Raw genomic sequence first — 27,095 nt, 5'->3', positions numbered from 1 at the left:
CAAGACCTTTTAGAACTAACACCCCCCAAATATATCCTTTTCATTATAGGGGACTGGAATGCAAAAGTAGGAAGTCAAGAAACACCTGGAGTAACAAATTTGACCTTGGAGTACAGAATGAAGCAGGGCAAAGGCTAATAGAGTTCTGCCAAGAGAACACACTGGTCATAGCAAATACCCTCTTCCAACAACACAAGAGAAGACTCTACACATGGACATCACCAGATGGCCAACACCAAAATTAGACTGATTATATTCTTTGCAGCCAAAGATGGAGAAGCTCTATACAGTCAGCAAAAACAAGACCGGGAGCTGACGGTGGCTCAGATCATGAACTCCTTATTGCCAAATTCAGACTGAAATTGGAGAAAGTGGGGAAAACCACTAGACCATTCAGGTATGACCTAAATCAAATCCCTTATGATTATACAGTGGAAGTGAGAAATAGATTTAAGGGACTAGATCTGATAGATAGAGTGCCTGATGAAATATGGACAGAGGTTCATGACATTTTATAGGAGACAGGGATCAAGACCATCCCCATGGAAAAGAAATGCAAAAAAGCAAAATGGCTGTCTGAGGAGGCCTTACAAATAGCTGTGAAAAGAAGAGAAGCGAAAAGCAAGGGAGAAAAGGAAAGATATATCCATTTGAGTGCAGAGTTCCAAAGAACAGCAAGGAGAGATAAGAAAGCCTTCCTCAGCGATCAATGCAAAGAGATAGAGGAAAACAATAGAATGGGAAAGACTAGAGATCTCTTCAAGAAAATTAGAGATACCAAGGGAACATTTCATGCAAAGGCAGGATCAATAAAGGACAGAAATGGTATGGACCTAACAGAAGCAGAAGATATTAAGAAGTAGCAAGAATACACAGAAATATACAAAAAAGATCTTCACAACTCAGATAATCATGATGGTGTGATCACTCACCCAGAGCCAGACATCCTGGAATGGGAAGTCAAGTGGGCCTTAGGAAGCATCACTATGAACAAAGCTAGTGGAGGTGATGGAATTCTAGTTGAGCTATTTCAAATCCTGAAAGATGATGCTGTGAAAGTGCTGCACTCAATATGCCAGCAAATTTGGAAAACTCAGCAGTGGCCACAGGACTGGAAAAGGTCAGTTTTCATTCCAATCCCAAAGAAAGGCAATGCCAAAGAATGCTCAAGCTACCACACAGTTGCACTCATCTCACATGCTAGTAAAGTAACGCTCAAAATTCTTCAAGCCAGGCTTCAGCAATACATGAACCGTGAACTTCCAGATGTTCAAGCTGGTTTTAGAAAAGGTAGAGGAACCAGAGATCAAATTGCCAACATCCGCTGGATCATGGAAAAAGCAAGAGAGTTCCAGAAAAACATCTTTATCTGCTTTATTGACTATGACAAAGCCTTTGATTGTGTGGATCACAATAAACTGTGGAAAATTCTTCACGAGATGGGAATACCAGACCACCAGACCTGCCTCTTGAGAAACCTATATGCAGGTCAGGAAGCAACAGTTAGAACTAGACATGGAACAACAGACTGGTTCCAAATAGGAAAAGGAGTATGTCAAGGCTGTATATTGTCACCCTGCTTATTTAACTTATATGCAGAGTACATCATGAGAAATGCTGGACTGGATGAAGCACAAGCTGGAATCAAGATTGCCAGGAGAAATCTCAATAACCTCAGATATGCAGATAACACCACTCTTATGTCAGAAGTGAAGAAGAACTAAAGAGCCTCTTGCTGAAAGTGAAAGAGGAGAGTGAAAAAGTTGGCTTAAAGCTCAACATTCAGAAAACTAAGATCATGGCATCTGGTCTCATCACTTCGTGGCAAATAGATGGGGACACAGTGGCAACAGTGTCAGACTTTATTTTGGGGGGCTCCAAAATCACTGCATATGGTGACTGCCGCCATGAAATTAAAAGACGCTTACTCCTTGGAAGGAAAGTTATGACCAACCTAGACAATATATTAAAAAGCAGAGACATTACTTTGCCAACAAATGTCCATCTAGTCAAGGCTATGGTTTTTCCAGTAGTCATGTATGGATGTGAGAGTTGGACTGTGAAGAAGGCTGAGCGCCAAAGAATTGATGCTTTAGAACTATGTTGTTGGAGAAGACTTTTGAGAGTTCCCTGGACTGCTAGGAGGTTCAACCAGTCCATCCTAAAGGAGATCAGTACTGAGTGTTCACTGGAAGGACTGATGTTGAAGCTGAAACTCCAATACTTTGGCCACCTGATGTGAAGAGCTGACTCATTTGAAAAGACACTGATTGCCGGGAGCCAGCACGGGAGATCCCACCCATGACAAGGTAATGCGGAGAGGCCTGATGGGCAAGGCGAGTCAGGCCTCAGGGGTTCCCCCTGGATTTTCCTGAACATCTACCCTCAAAAACCAGAGTCTGCCTGCAGTAAACTGTGTTATGCTTTCCACCTACTCTTCTGACATTAACAGGGGGCTGTCCCCCCACCACCTTTTTCTGGAAAAAGTTAATTTAGAGCTTTTAGATAATAAATCTCCTGGGCATAATAGGAGTTTCAATCCAAAAACCCCTCAGATGGCTTCCTAGCCTGCCTGCCGGACTCTTACAGCTGCGCATGTGATTGTTTGCGGCCTCCCTATCGCTAGAGGCACAGGAAGCTTAAAACATCCTAGGAATGTAGGGGCTTCCGAGGAGTCAAAATTATTAGAATAGAACTGATTAAAGGTTTCATTTGTTGAGCCAATACTTGCTGCCAAATTTTCATACTTTTATTTGTAGATATAGTTGGTATATAGAAAAAACATGTAGTAGACCTGGTATTAGCAACATTAGATCTTTGAGTTAAGTACTTTCTTTGTTATAACCCACTGCACCTTTGTTCTACAGGAATGTAACTTTATTTAGTACTTTGAGGGTGATGCAGGGTAAAGAAAAAACACTTCTAGCGAAAAAGTTTTCTGGTTGATAGACATTTATCTAGGAAGAGAGCCATAAAAATGTCAACAGGCCTCTTGGCCAGAAGATAATGTAAACCACCTGAGACCTTTTGTATACAGGAAGGTATGCAAAAAGAAAGCTTGGTCTCAATGAGGGTCAGGACTGCTGCCCCTGCATAACTCTGCATATTCCACTATTTATGTACAACTTGGGGTATATAAGCTGATTTTGAAAATAAAGTTGTGAGTCTTGCACCGATGCTGGGCTCCCCTATGTCGTTCTTTTCTCCCCTTTTCCGGGTGAATTCCCATCTGGAGCACGGAGGCTCGCCAAGTCTACCTACTTGCCCTGGTTTCTAAGACCCACGAGAGGGAGCCCAAGGCGGGGCACCCTCTGCTATTCAAGTGGGGGCCTGTGGCCTGACGTAGATGGTGCAAACCTTTTGTCTCGAGGTTTTATTAGTTTTCCCCGTAAACAAATTTATTCGGCCTCTTTTCTCCACTAATTTTCCTACTACACTATTCTTTCCTAATCTCTTTATATTTCTAATTAAATAGTCCTTTTCCAGACTCCGACTCCATCCCCGCTTCGAATTCCCTGGATCCACCGGGGCTGGACCCCGGCAACTGATGGTGGGAAAGATTGAGGGCAGGAGAAGGGGACAGAGGATGAGATGGTTGGATGGCATCCCCGACTTGATGGACATGAGTTTGAGTAAACTCTGGGAATTGGTGATGGACAGGGATGCCTGGCGTGCTGTGGTCCATGGGGGTCGCAGAGTCGGACATGACTGTGTGACTGAACTGAAGACATTAACGTTGGTGCAGTTTTTATTAAGTAAACTACATGGTTCATTCACACTTTACCAGTTTTTTCACTAATGTCATCTTTCTGTTCCAGGATCGAATCCAGGACACCGTCATGTTGCATTTAGGACTTAATTCTTTCTAGTGTTTTATTTAAGGATGCACAAATGTAAACCCAGCTATAAGTTTATTAGGCTTTTCGCTCTTGTATTACTGTACACCAAAACAAACTCATAAGTTATTTTCATGCAAAATTGAAAAAAAAATTAAAACCAATATAACTCAAATTAATTTACTATGATGATTGATATATTTTTTTAAACGACAATCAATTGCTGCTTTGCTAAATGAATATGCAGCACTGCTACGGCCTGAGGGCTTTCACATTCTCTATCCCCACCCTATTTACTTCTTTCCACCTCTGTTACCGATTTGATTAACTGCAAAACCTTATTTCACACAGCAGGCCGTGACATCATTGGGTTTTCAGTAGGCTCACACTCGCCCCTACTGTATTTTTTCACACTATCACCTCTCCTTCCAACCACTGAACTGAGACAATAAAAGCAGTGGCACGTGGAACCAGTGAACTGTAAACTGAAACACAAGCTTGGTGATGGTATGAGCAGTAGTACTTTTCAGAAGATGCCAATCAGAGAATCAGATATGCTTATGGCAACTGTTTAAAAGGTGATTGTTGAAATAGGAAAAAAAAAAAAAAAAACTACACCCGAGATGCTATTTTACAAATACATCTGTAAGCTCTAGGTTAAGAAACAGTGCAGTGAGTTTACATATAATGTATGATGAGAATCTAGGTTATTTAAAGCCTCCTGGAGATGAAGGAGATTGAGTGGGAGTTGCTGAGGTACATGGGGAAGGTGGTTGGCGGAGGGGTGGAAGTAGTCAGAAGAGCAGGTGCAAAGACTTGAAGGAGGCGTGAGAGAAGGTCTCACATTTTTCTCCTTTTTATTGGAGTTTAGCTGCTTTGCAGTGTTAATTTCTACTATACAACAAAGCAAATTGGCTATCAGTTCAGTTCAGTTCAGTCGTTCAGTCGTGTCTGACTCTTTGCGACCCCATGGACTGCAGCACACCAGGCCTCCCTGTCCATCACCAACTCCCGGAGTTTACTCAGACTCATCCCCACTAAGTCAGTGATGCCATTGAATCAGCTGTACGTACACTATGTTCCTCCCTTCTGGCATTTCCTTCCCTTTTAGGTCACCAGAGAGCAATGAGTCAAGTTCCTTGTGCTATGCAGTAGGCTCTAGTTTGTTGTCTATTTTATCCATCATATCAATAGTGAATGTGTGTCAATCCCATTTGGGGTCTCATATTTTTCAAGCTGTATGTATTTCAGCTCGGAGAGTCTAGGGAGTGAGGGCGCGGATGAGAGAGGTGCTGGGAGGGGCCAACACCAGGTGTGGTGGCTGGGAAAGTCAGAAGGGGGCAGACAGGTTGTTCAGATGTGTTCTTCTAGGTTCGCGGAGAACTAAAAAGTTTTGAGTTGGAGTGTTAACGTGATTGGGTTTGCCTATTAGAGACATGACTTTGTCTCCTGTGAGAGTCAGATTTGAGGCACAAAGATCAGAACAAATGGATTTTGTTGGGCCAGGTGGGAGAGGATGACATTTGATCTCATCTCACAGTGAGAACACAGAAGAATGAATTCTACATCTGAAAGGTAGAATCAAAAGGATTTGGAGATGAATGGGCTGTGGAAGTAAGGAATTAGTAGAGGGATCTTGAAGGCTGCTTGAAGGTTTCTGGAATGGCAACTAATAACACAGCATTTAAGGTTATTTAGAGTCTACAACTTTTTTTTTTTTCTTAAACTGTTTTTAATGTTTTGGTTCCCCAGCATTAATAATAACTAGTGCATAGTGCTTACTATGTCAGGAACTGTTCTAAGCGCCCCATATATATTTTATTGAATCTAAAAGCTCATTAACTATAAGATGCACCATTATCCCATGTACTATTAGAAGAAAAATTACTGCCAATTAAATAAGTTTGACACACAAGACACATCCTGATTTCAAAGTAATAGATATCCTGGACTCAATGATTTATGGCATGCAATCATTTTATCTTTACGTCAAGCCCTCTGAGGCAGATTCTATAATTATCCTCATTGTTCAAATGAGGAAACAGAGGCAGAGAGATTACAAAACTTGTTCTCTCCAGTCTCTATCCAGGTAGCCAGTGGTAGGGCCAGAGTTTGGATCCAGGCAGTGTGGCTTTAAAGTCTATGCTCTTAGCTTCAAGGATAGGTACTGAATAAAGCACTGCATTCAAGTTCATCCCAGTCTAATAACTGAATATTTGTGCTAGAGATGAAACTAGAAACACCCGAGAAGCAGCAGCTGCTTTGTAGTTCCACCCTATAAAACACTGGATTGAACCCTCAGGCCAGTGACTGCAGGGAGGGCGCCATCCTGGCACCGAGGACCGAGAACACCTTGTTCTATCTGGCAGAAAACACTGCATTCCTTCAAGTGTGTTTCCTGATTCTAAGCTATGACATTTTTTGTTGGAGAGACAAGGTGTGTAACTGGGCATGTTTGAAACAACCATCATCTGTCAGAGAGCTGTGCTGTTTTCAATATTCCAAAGGCCAAAATGTAGGTAACAAATAACTAGGACTTTGGGTCAGGATGAGGAGTGATTAATTGATACAATTTTAAATCAAGAAATCTTTACAAGAGTGTGCTATGTGCCAGGCACTGGGGTAGGCCCAGGAAACCCAGAGATGAACTAAGCCCTAGACTTGTCATCACGTCTAGATGGAAGGGGTGGTCAGACAAGTACGTTACAACCCACAGAGGTAATTGTCATGGACTGAGTTTCAATCTTTCAAAGTAATCCAAGGATGAGGAAGTGGTGAGGGTGTAGCTGAAACATGATGGTTCATGTGTGAATTGCTGAAACTGGGTTTTACATATATGAGTTCAATACGCTATTATACTCCTAAATACATAAAACAAAATCCCTATGATAAATGAAGTAGAAAGAAAACAGGGTGAAGAATACGTTCAAAAGGAACTCTACACCACATGGAAAAAACCTAAGGGTTCATCAACAGATAAATTCTGTGTGTGTGTATGTCCATCAACACGTACAGTGGAATACTAGTCAGTCATAAAAAGAATGAAACCTTGCCATTTGCAGCAACAAGGAAGAACTTGGGGGGCACTATGCTAAGTAAAATAAGTCAGTCAGAGAAAGATAAATATATATGATATTGCCTATATATGTATTATGTTTATTCTAAAAACTACAGCAAACTAGCTGTAACAAAAGAAGCAGAGAGAGAGAACAAACTAGTAGTTGTCAGTTATGGGGGACAATAAAGGGGTGGGGGAGTGGGAGGTACAGACCACTGGGTGTAAGACAGGCACAAGGATGCATTTATAACATGGGGAATATAACCAATATTTTGTAATAACTGTAAACTACAAATAATTATAAAAGTCAATATTTCCTAGTAACCTTTAAAAATTGTTTAGAAATTGATTTTTTAATTTTTAAAAAGGAGCCCATCCCAAGTTTAATTAAAGAAAGGAAGTTTTATGGGCTTTATTTTTTTTAAAAATGACATTTTAATTAGCCTTGAGAAATTGTAACTTAAAGGCATCTAGCATAGCATGGCATCCACATTCATTATTTATTATTTGTAGGATTTTGTGTATTTTGGTAATAAAAATCTACTAAAAAACGCATTTATTCAGTACAGTGAAAGCATAGGAAGATGAGAAAAATATTCTACTCCAAGAATTCCTAAGTCCTCAGGTCTAGGCAACAATAAAGGTAGGTTTCTAAGTAACTGGATGATCATCAGTGAAAGGTTGTGAACCTTCTGAAAATGATACGTAAGTGAGGGGCTGTGACTGTCAATACCGCCACACCCATCTCATAAGGTATCACGTTCAAATCCACTTCATTCCTGATCACTTTTCTTTTTTTTCCTTAGGACATTTTTTTTTTTTATCCTTATTTAGTGGAATTGCCAGGAAGGAAAAAAATCTTTCTCTACCCTTCTAGGTTCCTTTGGCTGGTTTAAGAATTAAATTGACATCAGACAGACTAATATGAGAAAAATCAAGTAAAAGTGTACTAACATGAAACCACTAGACCATTCAGGTATGACCTAAATCAAATCCCTTATGATTATACAGTGGACATGAGAAATAGATTTAAGGGACTAGATCTTGATAGATAAAGTGCCTGATGAACTATGGACGGAGGCAATCCACCCCAGTACTATTGCCTGGAAAGTCCCATGGACAGAGGAGCCTGGTAGGCTACAGTCCATGGGGTCAGCAAAGAGTCGCACATGACTGAGCGACTTCACGTTCATGACACTGTACAGGAGACAGGGATCAAGGCCATCCCCATGGAAAAGAAATGCAAAAAAGCAAAATGGCTGTCTGAGGAGGCCTTACAATTAGCTGTGAAAAGAAGAGAAGCGAAAAGCAAAGGAGAAAAGGAAAGATATAAGGATCTGAATGTAGAGTTCCAAAGAATAGCAAGGAAAGATAAGAAAGCCTTCCTCAGCAATTAATGCAAAGAAATAGAGGGAAACAACAGAATGGGAAAGACTAGAGATCTCTTCATGAAAATCAGAGATACTAAGCAACCATTACAGTTTTTCCAGTAGTCATGTATGGATGTGAGAGTGGGACTGTGAAGAAAGCTGAGCACTGGAGAATTGATGCGTTTGAACTGTGGTGTTGGAGAAGACTCTTGAGAGTCCCTTGGACTGCAAGGAGATCCAACTAGTCCATTCTGAAGGAGATCAACCCTGGGATTTCTTTGGAAGGAATGATGCTAAAGCTGAAACTCCAGTACTTTGGCCACCTCATGCAAAGTGTTGACTCATTGGAAAAGACTCCGATGCTGGGAGGGATTGGGGGCAGGTGGAGAAGGGGATGACAGAGGATGAGATGGCTGGATGGCATCATTGACTCAATGGACGTGAGTCTGAGTGAACTCCGGGAGTTGGTGATGGACAGGGAGGCCTGGCTTGCTGTGATTCATGGGGTCGCAAAGAGTCGGACACGACTGAGTGACTGAACTGAACTGAAGGGAACATTTCATGCAAAGATAGGCTCGATAAAGGACAGAAATGGTATGGATCTGACAGAAACAGAAGATATTAAGAAGAGGTGGCAAGTATACACAAAAGAACTGTACAAAATAGATCTTCACAACCAAGATAATCATGATGGTGTGATCACTCACCTAGAGCCAGACATCCTGGAATGTGAAGTCAAGTGGGCCTTAGGAAGCGTCACTACGGACAAAGCTAGTGGAGGTGATGGACTTACAGTTGAGCTATTTCAAATCCTGAAAGATGATGCTGTGAAAGTGCTGCACTCAATATGCCAGCAAATTTGGAAAACTCAGCAGTGGCCACAGGACTGGAAAAGCTCAGTTTTCATTCCAATCCCAAAGAAAGACAATGCCAAAGAATGCTCAAACTACCTCACAATTGCACTCATCTCATACGCTAGTAAAGTAATGCTCAAAATTCTCCAAGCCAGGCTTCAGCAGTATGTGAACCATGAATTTCTAGATGTTCAAGCTGGTTTTAGAAAAGGCAGAGGAACCAGAGATCAAATTGCCAACATCCGCTGGATCATCAAAAAAGCAACAGAGTTCCAGAAAAACATTTATTTCTGCTTTATTGACTATGCCAAAGCGTTTGACTATGTGGATCACAATAAACTGTGGAAAATTCTTCACGAGATGGGAATACCAGATCACCTGACCTGCCCCTTGAGAAACCTATATGCAGGTCAGAAAGCAACAGTTAGAACTGGACATGGAACAACAGACTGGTTTCAAATAAGAAAAGGAGTACGTCAAGGCTGTATATTGTCACCCTGCTTATTTAACTTATATGCAGAGTACATCATGAGAAACACTGGGCTGGAAGAAACACAAGCTGGAATCAAGATTGCCGGGAGAAATCTCAATAACCTCAGATATGCAGATGACACCACCTTTATGGCAGAAAGTGAAGAGGAACTAAAAAGCCTCTTGATGAAAGTGAAAGAGGAGAGTGAAAAAGTTGGCTTAAAGCTCAACATTCAGAAAACCGAAGATCATGGCATCTGGTCCCATCACTTCATGGCAAACAGATGAGGAAACAGTGGAAACAGTGTCAGACTTTATTTTTGGGGGCACCAAAATCACTGCAGATGGTGACTGCCGCCATGAAATTAAAAGACGCTTACTCCTTGGAAGGAAAGTTGTGACCAACCTAGATAGCATATTCAAAAGCAGAGACATTACTTTGCCAACAAAGGTCCGTCTAATCAAAGCTATGGTTTTTCCAGTGGTCATGTATGGATGTGAGAGTTGGACTGTGAAGAAGGCTGAGTGCCGAAGAATTGATGCGTTTGAACTGTGGTGTTGGAGAAGACTCTTGAGAATCCCTTGGACTGTAAGAAGTTCCTACCAGTCCTACCATTCTGAAGGAGATCAGCCCTGGGATTTCTTTGGAAGGAATGATGCTAAAGCTGAAACTCCAGTGCTTTGGTCACCTCATGCAAAGAGTTGACTCATTGGAAAAGACTCTGATGCTGGGAGGGGTTGGGGGCAGGAGGGGAAGCGGACGACAGAGGATGAGATGGCTGGATGGCATCACCGACTCGATAGACATGGGTTTGAGTGAACTCCAGGAGTTAGTGATGGACAGGGAGGCCTGGCGTGCTGCGATTCATGTGGTCGCAAGGAGTCAGACACGACTGAGCGACTGAATTGAACTGAACTAAAGATAAATACATGGGAGAAACTCAGGGAAACTACTCAGTTACTCAACGCACCAAAACGGTCGAAACCCTCACCTTAAATGCCATCACTGCTGCTGGTGCTTAGCTGCTAAGTCCTGTCCAATTCTTTGGGACTCCATGGACTGTAACACACCAGGCTCCTCTGTCCATGGAATTTTCCAGGCAAGAATACTGCTTGTTGTTGTTCAGTCACTAAGTCGTGTCTAACTCTCTGTGACCCCACAGACTGCAACACACCAAATTTCCCTGTCCTTCACTATCTCCCAGAGTTTGCTCAAACTCATGTCCACTGAGTCAGTGATGCCATCCAACCATTCCATTCCCCGTTACCTCCTTCTCCTCCTGCAAGAATAGTATAAGAAGGCAAAAAGAACACTGGAGTGGGTTGCCATTTCCTACTCCAGAGTTATCTTCCTGACCTAGGGAATGAACCCAAGTCTCCTGCATTGGCAGGTGGATTCTTTACCACTGAGCCACCTGGGAAGCCCAAATACCATCTTTCATTTCAGTTCAGTTGCTCAGTAGTGTCCAACTCTTTGCGACCCCATGAATCACAGCATGCCAGGCCTCCCTGTCCATCACCAACTCCCAGAGTTCACTCAGACTCGCGTCCATCAAGTCAGTGATGCCATCCAGCCATCTCATCCTCGGTCGTCCCCTTTTCCTCCCGCCCCCAATCCCTCCCAGCATCAAAGTCTTTTCCAATGAGTCAACACTTTGCATGAGGTGGCCAAAGTACTGGAGTTTCAGCTTTAGCATCATTCCTTCCAAAGAAATCCCAGGATTGATCTCCTTCAGAATGGACTGGTTGGATCTCCTTGCAGTCCAAGGGACTCTCAAGAGTCTTCTTCAACACCACAGTTCAAACGCATCAATTCTTCGGTGCTGAGCCTTCTTCACAGTCCAACTCTCATATCCATACATGACTACTGGAAAAACCATAGCCTTGACTAGACGGACCTTAGTCGGCAAAGTAATGTCTCTGCTTTTCAATATGCTATCTAGGTTGGTCATAACTTTTCTTCCAAGGAGTAAGCGTCTTTTAATTTCATGGCTGCAATCACCATCTGCAGTGGAGCCCCAAAAAAACAAAGTCTGACACTGTTTCCACTGTTTCTCCATCTATTTCCCATGGAGTGATGGGACCGGATGCCATGATCTTTTCTGAATGTTGAGCTTTAAGCCAACTTTTTCACTCTCCTCTTTTGCTAAAGACAAAAAATTGTTTTGGGCTCTGCTTTGAGACTTCAAAGGCAAGGAAGGCAACTGACATGGAGATTAAAAAGCAAATGTTTAGTAAACAAATAAATGCTTGCTGGGTACCTCAGAGACAATGGGACAGCTAGAAGGATTTTAACAGACTTTGCTAGGTTCCTCCTTGTCCACCACACCTAGTTCATACTATAGTTATCTCTGGTGACAGCTCCCTTCCTAGAACAGGTCCTCTGGCTACATTCTGCTAGACAGAGAATGGGAAGGTCAAGTCTCTTCCCATGTCTTTTGGGCTGTGATTGTTTTCAGATGGAACTAATGCACATCCCAAAGAGACATGTCGGGGTGGTGAGTTTTGCTCTTCTATGGATGAATGCCAAATCCAGATGAAGGGACTTCCCTGGTCCCTGCGGTGGATAGGAATCCGTCTGCCAATGTAGAATTCCATCCGGGTCTGGGAAGATCCCACATGCTGCTGAGCAGCTAAGCCCACCCGTCGGCCGCATCCACTGAGCCTGCAAGCCCAGACTTCACAAGAGAAGACACCGCAGTGACATCAAGCAGCGCAGTGAAGCCCAAGCATCACGAAAGAGCGCCACCTCGACCCAAACTCCGCAAGTAGAGAAATCATACGCAGCAAAGACGACCGATTGCAACCAATTGATAAATACTTCCGAAAAAAATCCAGATGGAAAAAAAATCTGCATTTAATCATTTAATTTTCATCCTTGGCCACTCCATGCAACACGCGGGACCTTAGTTCCCCGAGCAGGGATTGAACCCGTACCACCTGCAGAGGAGGCCCAGGATCGTCGGGGCAGTCCCCTCAGGTTTTTCTTTTTTAAACACATCTCCAAAAGCATTTATTTCTATGGGAAGGTTGCAGAAACACCGGTGAGAACGGAATTTTACTGCCACTCCGCATTTGCTCACAGGTCTCCTTCTCTACTTGGCTTCATTGACTGGGAGCCCCCCGCCCCATTCCCGAAGGCTTCCTCCGCCCGGCCAGCCACGCCCTCCGGGGGGTACCTCGACGCTTCGGCCCGGGCAGCGACCCTAAGAGCTTCCTGCGTCTCTCTGCCATGAGGAGGGAGAGCGGTTTCGGCCCTCCCCACCTTCACATGTCTCCAAGGGCGCTGCCATCTCTCCGAAAGCCTCACCAGATCCTCTCCCCTAATTCCGTCACTTCCGGAGTCGGCCATTTTTTTCCTTTCCCCCGGCACCCGGAAGTGCGTAATCACCCAGCGCCGGCGCTCGCGCCTCACGCTGCTCAGGCGCACCGGGAGGCTTTCTTAAGTTTCTGATGCTCCCTTGCTCCGCGGGGAGAGGGTCCCGGACAGGAACGGGGATTGTTGCCTCCTCGGCGCCGCCATGCAGGTCTCCAGCCTCAACGAGGTGAAGATTTACAGTCTCAGCTGCGGCAAGTCCCTTCCCGAGGTGAGTCAGGTCGGGTCCTCCTCCTCGCGAAGGCCCCTGTCTCCTCCGCTCCGTCCCTGGCAGTTTCTGCTGGCCTCGGGCCGGCCCCGGTCTCGGGGAGGCTCAGAGGCGAGGAGTGGTACCTGGGGAAGCTGATCGGTGTTGGGAGACGACGACCGTGCTGTTACCACGCCAGAAATTGGGCCTCGGGGTAATCAGGATGGATGAGTTTTTCTTGAACTCTTTTGGGGGAAAGTTCTCTAGACAGAGGAAGTGTCCCTTTGGACTTGTATGGATGTTCAGAGCCGCTGCTACAACCAAGGAGGAAAACGTGGACAGTTTGGTTGACAGATATTTCTCCCCCGTTTAAATGCCCCTCATCAGCTTCCCTGGTGGCTCAGACGGTAAAGGATATGCCTACAGTGCGGGAAATCCAGGTTTGATCCCTGGATCCGGAACATCCCTTAGAGAAGGGAAGGGCAACCCACTCCATTGTTGTTGTCTGGAGAATCCCACGGACTGAGGAACTGGTGGGCTACAGTCCCTGGGGTCGCAAAAAAGCCGGATAGGACTGAGCGACTAACACTTTGACTTTTTTCAGCTGTTCTTGAATTTCTGTTGTATGCCAAGTTCTAGAAATACAGCAGTGAAGGGAAATGCAGGCTTTGCAGCTGCAGAATTTATGACATGGACACATTTTTGAACCTTGTTGAAGTTAACTTGATATTATTGAGTCTTTAGACGCCAAAACTGGAAGGGACTTGGAAAGTCAGCGATTCTCTTGCAATCTTTTCATGTTAGAAATATGCAAAGTTCCAGGGAGGGAAAAGGTGACTTGTCCAGGGGTCACACACCTAGGCTCTGACGCTTCAATGTTATTTCTTAAGAGTGATGGTCAAGCCACCGTGGAAGCACTACCAGTGAGAAGAAAATTTGGCAGAAGCTCTTTTCCACTTGAGACTACTTGTTAAAGAGTTGTTTTTAAAACATGGCCCTTCCTACATGCTACCATTGGTCTGAGTTCTGCCGTTGGAAATCAGAATCAGTGTAGCTTTTTTCTTGTGTCCGACCCTAAAAGATTTGGAGCCAAGGATCAGTTTCTTATTAGAATTCAGATTAAATAACTCCTTCTCCAGCTGTCACACAGCACAATCTCTCTCAGTTTGTTCTTCTCCTCCGTGCATTTCCTGGGACGTGAGTACGTGCAGGCAGCCCTGAGCTAAGTGTTGGGATACTTGATGAACTGGTCAGATATGGTTTCCTGTTGGAGAAAAAGGTAATAAGTAAGCAAATAGAACAACTTCAGATACCGATAAGTGCTTTGGATGCTGAGTGTCTATAAGAGAGCTCTTGTGGATGAAGTGTTCAGAGAAAGTGGTTTGGACTAAAGCCTTGAGGGCAGTCTTCTCTGCAGGAGGCAACCTTTGAGCAGAAACTTAGATGATGAAAAGGATGGAGTCTTGTGGTGATAAGGGGAAAAGAGTTTTTTTGTGCTGAGAGAACAGGTGTCAGTGACCTGCAGTGGAATGCACTTGGCACATTGGAGACACAGAAGCACCACGGTGGTGGCTGTGGAATGCTCAGTGGGGTGGGAGAGGGGGGCCAGATGAGACTGAAGAGATGGGCCTTGTAGGCTCAGGTAGAAAGTTAGGGTTTTATTCTTAATGCCTGTGGAAGCTATTGTTGGGTTTCAAACTGGCTACTCCATGTCAGATTACTGCAGCTGGGGAGAGTGAGTGGGGATGAGTTAGATGGTCCAGCTGAGAGACTGATGCTTGGGCTAGGATGGTGGCAAAGGAGATACTAAGACTTGGTGGCGTAAAGGAGGTATTTTGGAGATAGGCTAGTGGCGCTTGCTAGTGGGTTGAATAGTGGTAGGGAGTTGAGGTGAAGGGAAGGAAAGAATCCAGAGAGGACTGTTAGGGTTTGGGTCTGAATGACTGGGGGCACCGTGTTGCTGATAGTTGAAATGGAGAATTGAGCACATTTTGCTCTACCTACTTCAAATGTAAGATCCACTAGGGTTTTTTTTTTCCTCCCCCCTGTGACGGCAGGGTGCCTGTCCAGTGCGAGATTTAAGTCATCAGCATCTCCGGAGCTCTTTTGCTGGGTTTCAGGTTAAATTATTTGGCATTGGTAAAGTGCCATTCTTTATTAGCGGTGATTTTATAGAACACAAAGAAGATGCCCGGAATCAGTGACAACTTTCAGGTCTTTGGTGAATTTTTAAAACTTAGCCTGATTCATTCTTGTACCGGACAGACTCTGTCTAGTGTGCTGTCAGTTCGTACAGAAACTCCAGCATGAATTGTCTTTGCTTCCTGTCATCACTGTGGTACAGAATTTCTGGCCCTTTAAGGCCCCAGGCTCCCATTTAGAAGGCAGTCTCCATCCCCTTCTCTTTGCCCCATGGTCATGATGTATGAGCATCCCTCATAGAATGGGAATCATAGCATTGGGCTTCCCTCATAGCTCAGTTGGTAAAGAATCCGCCTGCAATGCAGGAGACCCCTGTTCGATTCCCGGGATGGGAAGATCCACTAGAGAAGGGATAGGCTACCCACTTCAGTATTCTTGGGCTTCCGTGGTGACTCAGCTGGTAAAGAATCTGCAATGTGGGAGACCTGGGTTCAATCCCCGGGTCAGGAAGATACCCTGGAGAAGGGAAAGGCTACCCACTCCAGTATTATGGACTGTATAGTCCATGGGGTCACAGAGTCAGACACAACTGAGAGACCTTCACCTTCACTTTTCATGATGTATGAGACCAGCTGTTGAGTGAACTGGCCTCTTCTTGAGCATAACTTCTGAGAAGAGAAATTGAATACCCTATTAAAGGAGAGGCCCTGGTAATATACCTCTGTTTTGCTTGTCTTTTGTTGTTTAGTTGCTCAGTTGTTTCCAACTCTTTGCAACCCTGTGGACTGCAGCCCACCAGTCTTCTCTGTCCGTGGGGTTTCCCAGGCAAGAATATTGGAATGGGTTGCCATTTCCTTCTTCAGGGGATCTTCCCGACCCAGGGATCGAACACAAGTCTCCTGCATTGGCAGGTGGATTCTTTACCACTGAGCCACCAGGGAAGCCCTTTGCTTGCATTAGTTTGATGTAAAAGGACATGTCGAGTGCCCAGAAATACAATTTAACATCACCTCTAGTTGAAACATTATTGCCTCAAGTGAAATCAGAACAATATAATCACAAAGACTAGTATAAACCCACAAATCAGTGCTCTGAAGACAAAAGCAGGAGGAGAACTCTGATTCGTACTCAGGCCCTTCAAAGAGTGACATGTGTTCCAGTGTCCACCCTTCCTCAGGTATCACACATCACAGTGAGTGTCTTTAGGGGTGGGTCTGCGTGACCAAAGAGCCCTAAAGATTATAATGTCTGGTATCTAACATGGGCTGTACATTGGGTTTGTGCTTTTAGAAATGGTATCTGTTAATCTTTCTCTTGGTTTTCTTTGATTTCTTGAGCATATGTTTTTTTAACCTTGTGATTATTGACATTTTGGGAGGGACAATGCTTAGCGTACAGGCTGTCCTGTGCGTTGTAGGAGGTTTGGCAGCATCCCTGACCTCTACCCACTAGATGCCAAGAGTGCCCACCCCATCCCATTGTGCCAACCAAATATGCTTTAAGAATTGCCAGATGCCCTTTGGAGGCAAAATTGCCCCTGGTTGAAAACCACTGCTTTAAGGTAATTGTACTTTAAGGTGCTTCATCATTGGACCTGTTCATGCAATGGATTTAAATTGCTAGCTAAAATAAGGTATAGTAATTACAGAACAAAATGTGGTATCTGTGAATATGAGTTTTAAAAGTATCATTTCTTTATCATCAAGTCTCAGCTATTTATCTAGTTTTTTGTTTTGTAAAAAATATATTTATTTGAGATAGTTTCTTCATTTAATGTTTTGCTTTTTAAAATTTCACTTCAAGTGGTTCCATATATTAGTTATAGCCCATATGATTTGAGGCTTACTGCTTTCCCTTAGGTTGATTTAGATGAACTAGTTTTCTCTTGTGTAAAAATATGGTAGTTCTTAAAATTTATTGTCTAGTATAGGAAAATGCATACCAGGAAAAAACCTATATGGCAGGATGTAACAGTAGGGTTAGGATTACAGAGTATTTTCCTTTTCTATCTTACATATTCCTTTAAGTTTCAGTTTTTAAATATGAGCATGTATTATTTTTTGTAAGCAGAGAGACAATTCAAGTAAATGTGTTTTAAAATGAAGTCTCCGCTTTCTTTAAGTGGCTTTCTGACAGGAAGAAAAGGGCACTTCAGAAGAAAGATGTCGGTGAGTATAATTTTTTTTTTTCCATTTCAGCCATATTTGTGATCCCTATTATAATGCTTTTACTCACTTATTGTTATATTTAAGTGAAGGTTCAGAAAAACAGTGGAATTCGTGCAGTGGGAAATAAACATTCTTGCCCTTTCCCTCTGAAGAAAACTTTTGCTGTGGTAAATACAGTCACCTGTGGGCGTGGGATTTGATTTTCACCTACTCACCTGGCAGTCAGTTAAGCCTCTTACTGTTTCATGGATGATGGCAGAAGTCATAAGACTCCTGGGTCAGAGACGAGGACCCCATGCGTCATGTGGCACAGCAAATAGTGTGAACACCAGCATTCTTCTGTCACTTCCCTGCCCAGAGTCCCAGGGGGCACTCAGGGTGGCCCAGATGGGTGCTCTGCATGCAGTAGGCTTGTGCTGCAGCCGAGGAACACTGAATATAGGGGTCCACTGCCTTTAAAGTAAGCAGTAAGCCAGCTGGCTCTTTGTCTGAAGGAGACTCACTCGTAAAGCTCCCCAGCTGCATAAATAATGCTGAGAAATGACTCAGGTTAATGGACTGACCAGGGCCTTACCGTCTTGCCATACCCACTGAAGCAATCCTAGAAGGACTAGCTGTCCTAGGTTCCATAATCGCTTTATTTTCCAGCATGTTAAAATCTTTTTCCGTTTGTTAAATCCATCTGTCAGTTTTTGAAATATAGAGACGTTGGACCTTTTTTTTTCTTAACAAAGTAATTTTATATACAGGACATATAAACATGAACCCTGAAAGATCATTGTAGAAGATTTTTTTTCATTAAGTTATGACAGCAGGGAAGATAGGCTTGTAAGATCAGTTTTTAACTTAAATCATTTCAGACAGACTTTTATTAAATTTTCTCTGTTACAACTTGTTATGTATGAAGAATGATTGATTAACTTCCCATATATTTTGTTCAAGTTATTTTCTACGAATCAGAGACCTAAGATAATGGAGGGGTTTCTGGATGTGAGATAAATACCTCAAAGCAAGCATCTTGGAAAAGTAGGCTTTATATAGTATCTATAAAATTAGAAAATTAAGGACCTCCCTGGTGGTCTAGTGGTTAAGAATCCGCCTTGTAACGCAGAGGATGTGTGTTTGATCCCTGGTTCAGGAAGATCCAGAACGTGCAGTGGAGCAACCAAGCCCCTTGGCCACAACTCTTGAGCACGTGCACCTAGAACCCGTGCTGCACAACAAGAGAAGTCACAGCAACGAGAAGCCTACACCTAGGGAGTAGCCCTCTCTCGCCGCAGCTATAGAAAGCCTGTGCTCAGCAAGGAAGACCCAGCGCAAACAAAAATGATAAATAATTTAATTTTTTAAATTAGAAAATTAAAACTTTAAATCAAAGGAAAAAAGCAATTGCTGCTTTCTCAGTGCTTACTGATTCTGATTTCTTCTGTTTCTCTCTTTGCCACTCCAGTGTTCAAGTGTGTAAGCAAACAGACTCAGATTATTTAGAGGAAAAATGTAGTTCACTGGCTGCTTTCTAACCCACCTCAAAACTATCCCTGTCTTCCAAGCTGTGTGGCCCACTCCTCCTTAGCCGGTTCAAATCTTAGGTTCAGGTTTAGTGACCGAGGCAGTGAGGGGCTGGACAGTCATATGCGGTCCTTGCAGAGGGCACATACAGCAGCCAGCCAGAATCCTCACCCCCTTGTGTTAGGCAACCCATTTTTGAGAGTCCATCTTAGTGTTTTAACCCAGAGAGGTTGCTGTAAGTCTTCTCTAGCCTGGATCCTATTGGCTGCAGATCAGTGCTGCCAAGGAGAGGCAAAAGGCAGCTTGGTACCAGTTTCTTATATAAATTTTAAAAGATTTTAAAGGTTTAAGCTTATTATTCAGCCATGATCCATCATTGAATAACAGTAGTGGTTTAATGTTTATTCTGTCCCCCTTAATCCGGGCCTTGAAACTGGATGCTTAATGCACTATTATGGACATTTTTTCCCCCATTAATGGTGATACTCTTTGCTTTTTGAAAAGTACAAATAAAATAGTTTAGAAAAATAAGGCAGGAGCTGAGAGAAAATCTTGCTGTGTAGTGGGGCTGTGTTGGTGCCTTCCCAAGGCTGGGAGGCACTGGGTTTTTGTTGTTTATAGGGACTGCTCCAAAATCTGTCTTCCTGTGACACAGAATAAGCACGTGACCATTAAACCAGTTATGTATTTTCTTTCTTTGCAGATATCCGTAGGAGAATTGAACTTATTCAGGATTTTGAAATGCCTACTGTTTGTACCACTATTAAGGTATCAAAAGATGGGCAGTATATTTTAGCAACTGGTAAGCATCGTTTTTGTTATAATTTAATATATGTTTCATACCAGGAAATGCTTTGGAGGAAAAGGGAAAATTATTCTAATATTTTATTATTAAAAAATTTCAAACATACAGAAATACTGGAAAAATTGTACAGTGAACAGCCATTTACCTGTCACCTTGATGCTTCAGTAGTTTGCTGTGTTTGCTTTATCACCTGTCTATCCCATCTTTCCATCCGTCCACCCTATGTTTAGATGCTTTTCAGAGTAAGTTGCAGATATTAGTATCTTTCACCCCTAAATACCTCAGTGTGTATGGCATTAACTAGAGTTCACTGTTTGTTTATGGCTTTTTAAAAAAAATTTGCATAAGTAAATAATTTTGATGAGTTTGAACAAATGTATATACCTATGTAGCCCAAACCCCCAGCAAGATCCAGAACTTTCCTTCCACCCAGAACAGTCTCCTCACAGTCAGTCCCTGCCCCGACTCATGTGTAGCCAGGCCCCTCTCTGTGATTTACTTTTTCCCTACAGACAAATTTAGCCTGTTTTAAATAGACTCTTTTATATAAATGCAGTCATGTACTATGTATTCTTTTTGTGTAAGACCTATTTCACCTAGGACTTTGTATTTCAGATTCATTCATGTCATTATATGTGTGAATAGTTCTTTTTTTGTTGCTGTTACCAAGCGATATTTCCTTCGAGGAATATGCCACACTCTTTATTCTTCAGTTGATGGATATCTGGGCTGTTTTCATTATTTGGCTGTTACTGATAAAGCATTATAAACCATCTCATACAAGTCTGTTTTGAGGACGTTGCTGGGTCATAGGGTAGGTGTGTATTTAGTTTGATGAGAACCTGCTAGGTATTTTTCCAGAGTAGTCAGATCATTTTATACTCCCACTGACAAGGAGTGTGAGTTCCAGGAAAGGTCATTTTTATCATAATGATTTTCTCTATCATGTACTAGTATTTCTTATGCTACTAAGACCTCGTGTTAGCAATAATTCATCAGTATGAAAAAACCATAAAATATAGGGAACTTTTAATGTTTTGTCCTTTACAGCAACATTACTCAACCATTTTTGGTTGTGATTTTGCTCCATATATTCTAGATATTGTCCACTTACTTTTTATTGTTGTTTTTGGCTTAACATTCATCTATATCTCTTTTCCAACCACTTTCTTCTTTGACAGAACTTTTATACATCTACATGCCATTCTCTTTTGTTCTGTGTCAGTGGTTGTCTCATTACTAACACTATCCATGTTTTTTAGCCTCCAGTTTTATGTTCAGGATATAGACTACAATTGTAGATTATATATAACGTGTATATTACGTAGAGAGTATGTATGTGTAGATATATTGTACTATAATGTGTGTGCTCAGTCACTCAGTCATGTCTGACTCTTTGTGACCTTGTGGACTGGAGCCCCCCAGGCTCCTTGGTCCGTGGGGTTTCCCAAGCAAGAATACTGGAGTGGGTTGCCATTTCCTACTCCAGGGGTCTTCCCGACCCACGGATCAAATCCTTCTCTCTCACATCTCCTACATTGGAAGGTGGGTTCCTTACCACTAGTGCCACTTGGGAAGCCCGGCTATACTGTGTACTATTTTTAAGTGAGATCTTGGGCTTTGATGCATGTCAGAACATATAAGACTACTTCATCACTTTCTTTTAGAAGTATCCTCATTGGTTTATGAACTTCCCTGATGGTCCAGTGGTTAAGTCTCTGTGCTTCCACTGCATGGGGCATGAGTTTGTTCCCAGCTTGGGGAACTAATTTCCCACATGTAGTAGGGCATGGCTAAGAAATTTTTAGATATAGAGATATCCTTACTGGTTTTAAAAATCAGTCTTTTCCTGATTGCAAATGTGATAATCTTATAAAAAAAAAAAGTAACAGAAATACACAGGAGAAAATGGGAAAGACCCTAAAATTGTATTAAAATATACCAGGTGTCACTGTGCTTATTCCTCCATCGATTTTTGTGCAGAGGACTAGCACTGTCACAGTTGAGTTTTACAGAAGCTGGATTGTATTAATATTACAAGCATCACCCTGCAGGGCTCACCCCTCTTGCTGCACTCACTCTGCATTTCACTTCATACTGTGTTTCGACAGCTTCCATGTCAGTGGTTACAGGTCTGTGTTATCGTCTTTATAAGTTATATAATGATTTACCATCATTTACATAACCATTTCCCTCTCAGTGGACATTTAATTTACTTTCATCTTTTGGCCATTTGTAAATAATGCTTCAGTGAACATTCTTCTTGTCTTTGGTATGCTTATGGGTGTGTTTCTGTAGAATTAATTTGTGTAAATTGAAATAAAGATTTAAGATGTAAAAATATCACATATTTTACAAATACTGCCAGATTGTCCTTCAAAGACTTTGGAACAATTTAAACTTGTCACTGTACTTTCCTGGTGGCTCAAACAGCAAAAAATATGCCTGCAGTACAGAAGACCCAGGTTCGATCCCTGAGTTGGGAAGATCCCCTGGAAAAGGGAATGGCAACCCACTCTAGTATTCTTGCCTAGAGAATTCCATGGACAGAGGAGCCCGGTGGGCTACAGTCCTTGGGATTGCAGAGTTGGACATGACTGAGCAACTAACACTTTCAAACTTTCACTTTCATGCTTGTTACCAAAGTATGAGAGTAGATTTTTTTTTAATATCCACCTAAATGCAAATATTAACCAATTTTTCATCTTGGCCATTTGATAGATAAAAACTAGTTTTTAAAAAACCTACTTTGTTAGAATATTTGTGAAGTTTATTAGTTATTTGTATTTCATTTTCTGTGTCTTCCTTGTTTATATCCTTTGCTCATTTTTCCCTTCACATGTTGGAAAGGGCTGCTTTTAAATTCTTTTTGTTTGGTAAGCTTATAATTATCCTACTTAACCGCTAAACAAAAAGTATAATCAACATGTCTGCAGGATATTGGTAATAAAAAGTATGTCCTTTAGATTTTACAGCCCATCGAATTTTTTATAGGAACATATAAACCTCGAGTTCGATGTTATGACACCTACCAGTTATCTTTGAAGTTTGAAAGGTGTTTGGATTCAGAAGGTAAGAGATTATATTTGAATTCACGAAAATAGTTTTTACATTTGGGTACTTTTCTCCTTTTTAAGCTGGGTATGGGTTGTGTATTAGTTACAGTAAATGTGGCAGCTTTGAAAATTCATTTCATTACTCATAGCTCTGTAGGTAAAGTCCCTGCAGGCTCACCTGTGTCCTGTGCTTAGGACTGACCTCATGGTGTCAGCGGGATGGGACTCTTCCACAGGCCCTGGGCAGGATCTGTTTTCAAACTTACAGGTGGTTGGCAGAATGCAGTTTGTTGTGGTTGTTGGGTTGAGGTCCTGCTTGCTGCTGGCTGTGAGCTGGGGGGCCACACTCTTCTTCTGGAGGCCCCTGTGTGCCTCACCTGGTCTCTGCCTCATTCAAGCCAGCAGCAATTCCTTGTGCTCTAAATCTGCCTCTTCTTCCAGCTGGAGAAAACACTCACTGTTTTTAAAGGGCTCGGGAGAATTATCAATCTCAGCTTTGCCATAAAATGTGACGTACTCACAAGAGTGGTGTATCCTCATGTTGACAGGGTCTACCCACACTCTCCAGAGCAGGGGACCGTACCCGGGGGAAGGTCAGTGGGGTCGTTCTTAGAATTCTGCCTGGTACCAGGGCAGGTTGAGATGGGGAAGTTCATCTCCAACATGGAGATGGCCCCATGTTTGAGGTGAGGGAAAAGACATTAATGGAATTTGTATTCTCCTAACTTGTTTCACTCTTTTTTTAAAAAAAGCAATACAAACTCCACGTGCTGCTAATAGTAACTGTTTTCACTCTTTAGTTTTGTTTAACAGGTATACTATGAATGAGTAAAAAGTTACTGTTACCTTTTTTCAAGCAAACATTTTTGAGCTTTTAATGTTTGTTATTTTACTTTGAACATCAGAAAAACTGTGGCAAAATTTACAAATCATTATATTTTGTGAATTTATTATCTAATTTGCTTCAGTTCTGCAGAAAATGTAGCTGATCTGTATTAAGAAACTATAAAACGTTTAACTTTCCACTTGGAGTTTTGAGGGCAATATAGTATGACATCTTTGTTCTTGTTGTATGTGGATGGCAAAAAAGGAAGCAGAACCCAGTGTTTGTATATTTGTGTTGAATTAGAATCTTTGCATCAATTTTATTAAAAATATTGATAATTATATTTTTCTTACTACTGCTTATTTTTCAGTTGTCACCTTTGAAACTTTGTCTGATGACTATTCAAAGGTATGTTTTATAGTGTTGCTTTGTACTGCCTGTGCTCAAGAAATGAATGAGTGGAGTTTATTTTTATGATGTGTTTTTATGGTATTTCCATGGTTAAATTTGAAGTGGCTATGCAGCAGCAGCAGCACGCAGTAAAATAAGATCTATTCTTTGCTATTAATATCTGTTCAGTTTGTCTTGTGAATGTGACAACAGGGATGGAGACAGTCTTTGGCAAGTCTGATATCAAAATAAGTTTTCCATAGCATGTATGAATAAGACATTACCTATATTTTTAAGAATTGGTAGCTGTCATCTTTTTAGACCACCTTATATCCTAGATGTGTGATTTTCATTATTGCATTTAAAGTAGTATTGTTTGCCAGCTTGCTTTCAGTTTCTTATTCATACATGAAAAATACAATAGCAGGTTGTTTGTTTAATATTCTTAACTGTGCAAGTAAGTGGTTGTTGTATATACAGAAGCAGTTCAAGACACAGCTTATATGCTTACATTTGCTTTTTTTCTTTTTTGGTGCCATTAATGTGTCTTTCAGCTCTGTGGTCATTTTCAGCAGTTACAGAATTGTCAATAGAAGTGCCTTATTAAATTCAAAATGAAAAATTTTTAGTGATGTCAGGTGTCATTGTGAAGGAAAATTGAAATTTCAGAGCTGGTATGTTTTATATATTGTCTTCAGTTTTGGCAGCTATGGAATACAGTTTCTATAGCCTATGGGAGCTATTTATCATATGTTTTAGAATATTCAATTTTATGATATATTTTCTCTAGATACTGATAAATTTGCTTGTAAGTCTTTCAGTTACAAGGTAAAGCTTGCCAAAAAACCTATCTAGAATGCAGGAAGGCATTAAGTAACTAATGGAGAGGTTGATTCTTAACATATTTCTTAGCTATGATGGTGAGTTGTGTTTATACACTTGTGTTTACAGAGAGCAAGGAAAAGGACAAAATGAGAGTTTTACTTGCTTTGCCAGTTTCACTGATGATGAAATAAACACTTTATCTAGAAACCTAAGCAAACTAATTTTCTTTTTTCATTTTCAGATTGTCTTCCTGCATAATGATAGATACATCGAATTTCATTCACAATCAGGTTTCTACTACAAAACCAGAATACCAAAGTTTGGGCGAGATTTCTCTTACCATTATCCATCCTGTGACTTGTACTTTGTTGGCGCAAGGTATTGGGTCTAATCACCCTTTGTTTTCTCCTTTCCAGCTTCCCGAATGATTTCTATTCTTAAAATGGAGGAGAGGGATTAAAAGAAGACTAAGACATTATCCCTGCCTTGTGGTTGCTCAGAGGGTGTAGTTCCAAAGTGACCGGCTCATTTAAGAGTCACATCCTTGACTTTCATTGGCATGGGGCTCTAAATCTAGAGACATGGTGACCCAGTAGGGCGACGGTGGTGGAAAGTCAGTATCTTAGCCCCATTGCTTGCATTGTAAAACATTATTCTTAAATGCTACCTTCTTTATGATTATCCAGTTTAGAAAACTGAGAAAACATGAAAAAGAATAAAGAGAAAAGTCACCTATCCTATAATTATGCCACCCAGAGAAAGCCCTTGTTAGTATTTTGCTGTTATTTCATTGTAGTCTTGTTCTTATATACACTTGTAGATGCATTTTGGATCTCCTATTCTCCTGTTATTTGTAAATAATATTCTACTTAACAACTTCATAATTTTTCATAATATTCTACTTAACAACTTCATAATTTTTCCTTGGCACATGGTTGGTTGAAATCACCCTTATGCATGAACAAATTTACAAATAAGGTCATTATCTTTTAGGTTTAGAGTACATTTTTGTATCAGTTTTACAGTGGGAAGCGATGCCTTATGACAGATACGTTTCTAAAAATTATACTCGAAGAAAAGTTCCTTTAGTATACTGGATTTTTAACCCTTTCATTGTTTGGCAGCTCTGAAGTTTATAGATTAAACTTGGAACAAGGACGGTACCTGAACCCTCTACAGACGGATGCTGCGTGAGTGTTGTTATAAGAATCCTACTGTATTTATTTCGGCCAGGAGATGGAGCCAGACTCCCAGTTTGTTGTCACATAGCCTGTGTTGCATTTAATCAGAGCTCTCTGGGCAGCTTAGGTAAAAGAGTAATGTTAAATTTTCTCCTACACACACAAAAAAAAATCGCTAAAAGACCTGGTGATGTCTTAAAATTAAAAAAAAAAAAATTTTGTATCTATCCAAAAAGGTTTTAACTCACCTCAGAAATTCAGTTATTGTTTTTTGCTGTGTTCTTTAAATTTTCATTCATGATTTTAATTTTCTGATATTTTCTCTTATAGGGAAATTTTGAATTTACTCAGAGTAGCATTTTTTTAAATTTTATTTTTCATGTTTTTGCTAGTGGACATTTAAGATTTTTTCACGTTTTCTTTTTATCATGTGTTATAGTCTTTACTTTTGTTTTATTCATAGAGAAATATTTTAGGAATGAATCTGTCATAATGTTAATACTGAGTAGTAGCAACAGCAACACAGTAGTGAAAGCGCTTACTGTGTGCCAGTCTTTATTCAGGATTATATATATATTCACTCATTTGAAGCTTATAGCAAAATTTTACAGTATAGGTACTGTTATTACCATTTTACAAATAGTACAGCTGAAACTCAGAGGTGAGTAGCTTGTTTAAGGTCACACAGCTAGTATGGAGTGGAAGCTGGATTACTTTTCATCTAGGTATATAAAGTGGAGAAGGCAATGGCACCTCACTCTAGTACTCTTGCCTGGAGAATCCCATGGAGGAGGAGCCTGGTGGGCCGCAGTCCATGGGGTCGCTAAGAGTTGGACACGACTGAGCGACTTCACTTTGACTTTTCACTTTCATGCATTGGAGAAGGAAATGGCAACCCACTCCAGTGTTCTTGCCTGGAGAATCCCAGGGACGGGGGAGCCTGGTGGGCTGCCGTCTATGGGGTCGCACAGAGTTGGACATGACTGAAGTGACTTAGCAGCAGCAGCAGGTACATAAAGAGCTTGCTAGAGTTTCCTTATT

General features: G+C 41.6%; 1 protein-coding gene across 3 annotated transcripts in view; it reads left to right on the top strand.

Moving 5' to 3' along the window:
* The first annotated feature begins 13,110 nt into the window (after positions 1-13,110).
* The window catches only part of NOL10 (nucleolar protein 10), a 91,517-nt gene continuing 77,532 nt past the window's right edge, over positions 13,111-27,095 (top strand). For 2 of the 3 annotated variants that reach the window (XM_068963374.1, XM_068963255.1), the window contains exons 1-7: positions 13,111-13,176; positions 17,417-17,462; positions 19,675-19,773; positions 22,771-22,848; positions 24,029-24,066; positions 25,115-25,251; positions 25,998-26,063. In XM_068963374.1, coding sequence (XP_068819475.1) covers positions 13,111-13,176; positions 17,417-17,462; positions 19,675-19,773; positions 22,771-22,848; positions 24,029-24,066; positions 25,115-25,251; positions 25,998-26,063 — 530 coding nt within the window. The remainder of the gene's footprint in view (positions 13,177-17,416; positions 17,463-19,674; positions 19,774-22,770; positions 22,849-24,028; positions 24,067-25,114; positions 25,252-25,997; positions 26,064-27,095) is intronic. The other variant, XM_068963314.1, reaches the window with a different exon arrangement.

Source organism: Capricornis sumatraensis, chromosome 1 (assembly GCF_032405125.1).
Source record: "Capricornis sumatraensis isolate serow.1 chromosome 1, serow.2, whole genome shotgun sequence".
In the NCBI taxonomy this organism is placed as follows: Eukaryota; Metazoa; Chordata; class Mammalia; order Artiodactyla; family Bovidae; genus Capricornis; species Capricornis sumatraensis.
The sequence above is the reverse complement of the archived record's forward strand: the minus strand, read 5'-3'. Positions and strand labels throughout refer to the sequence as shown.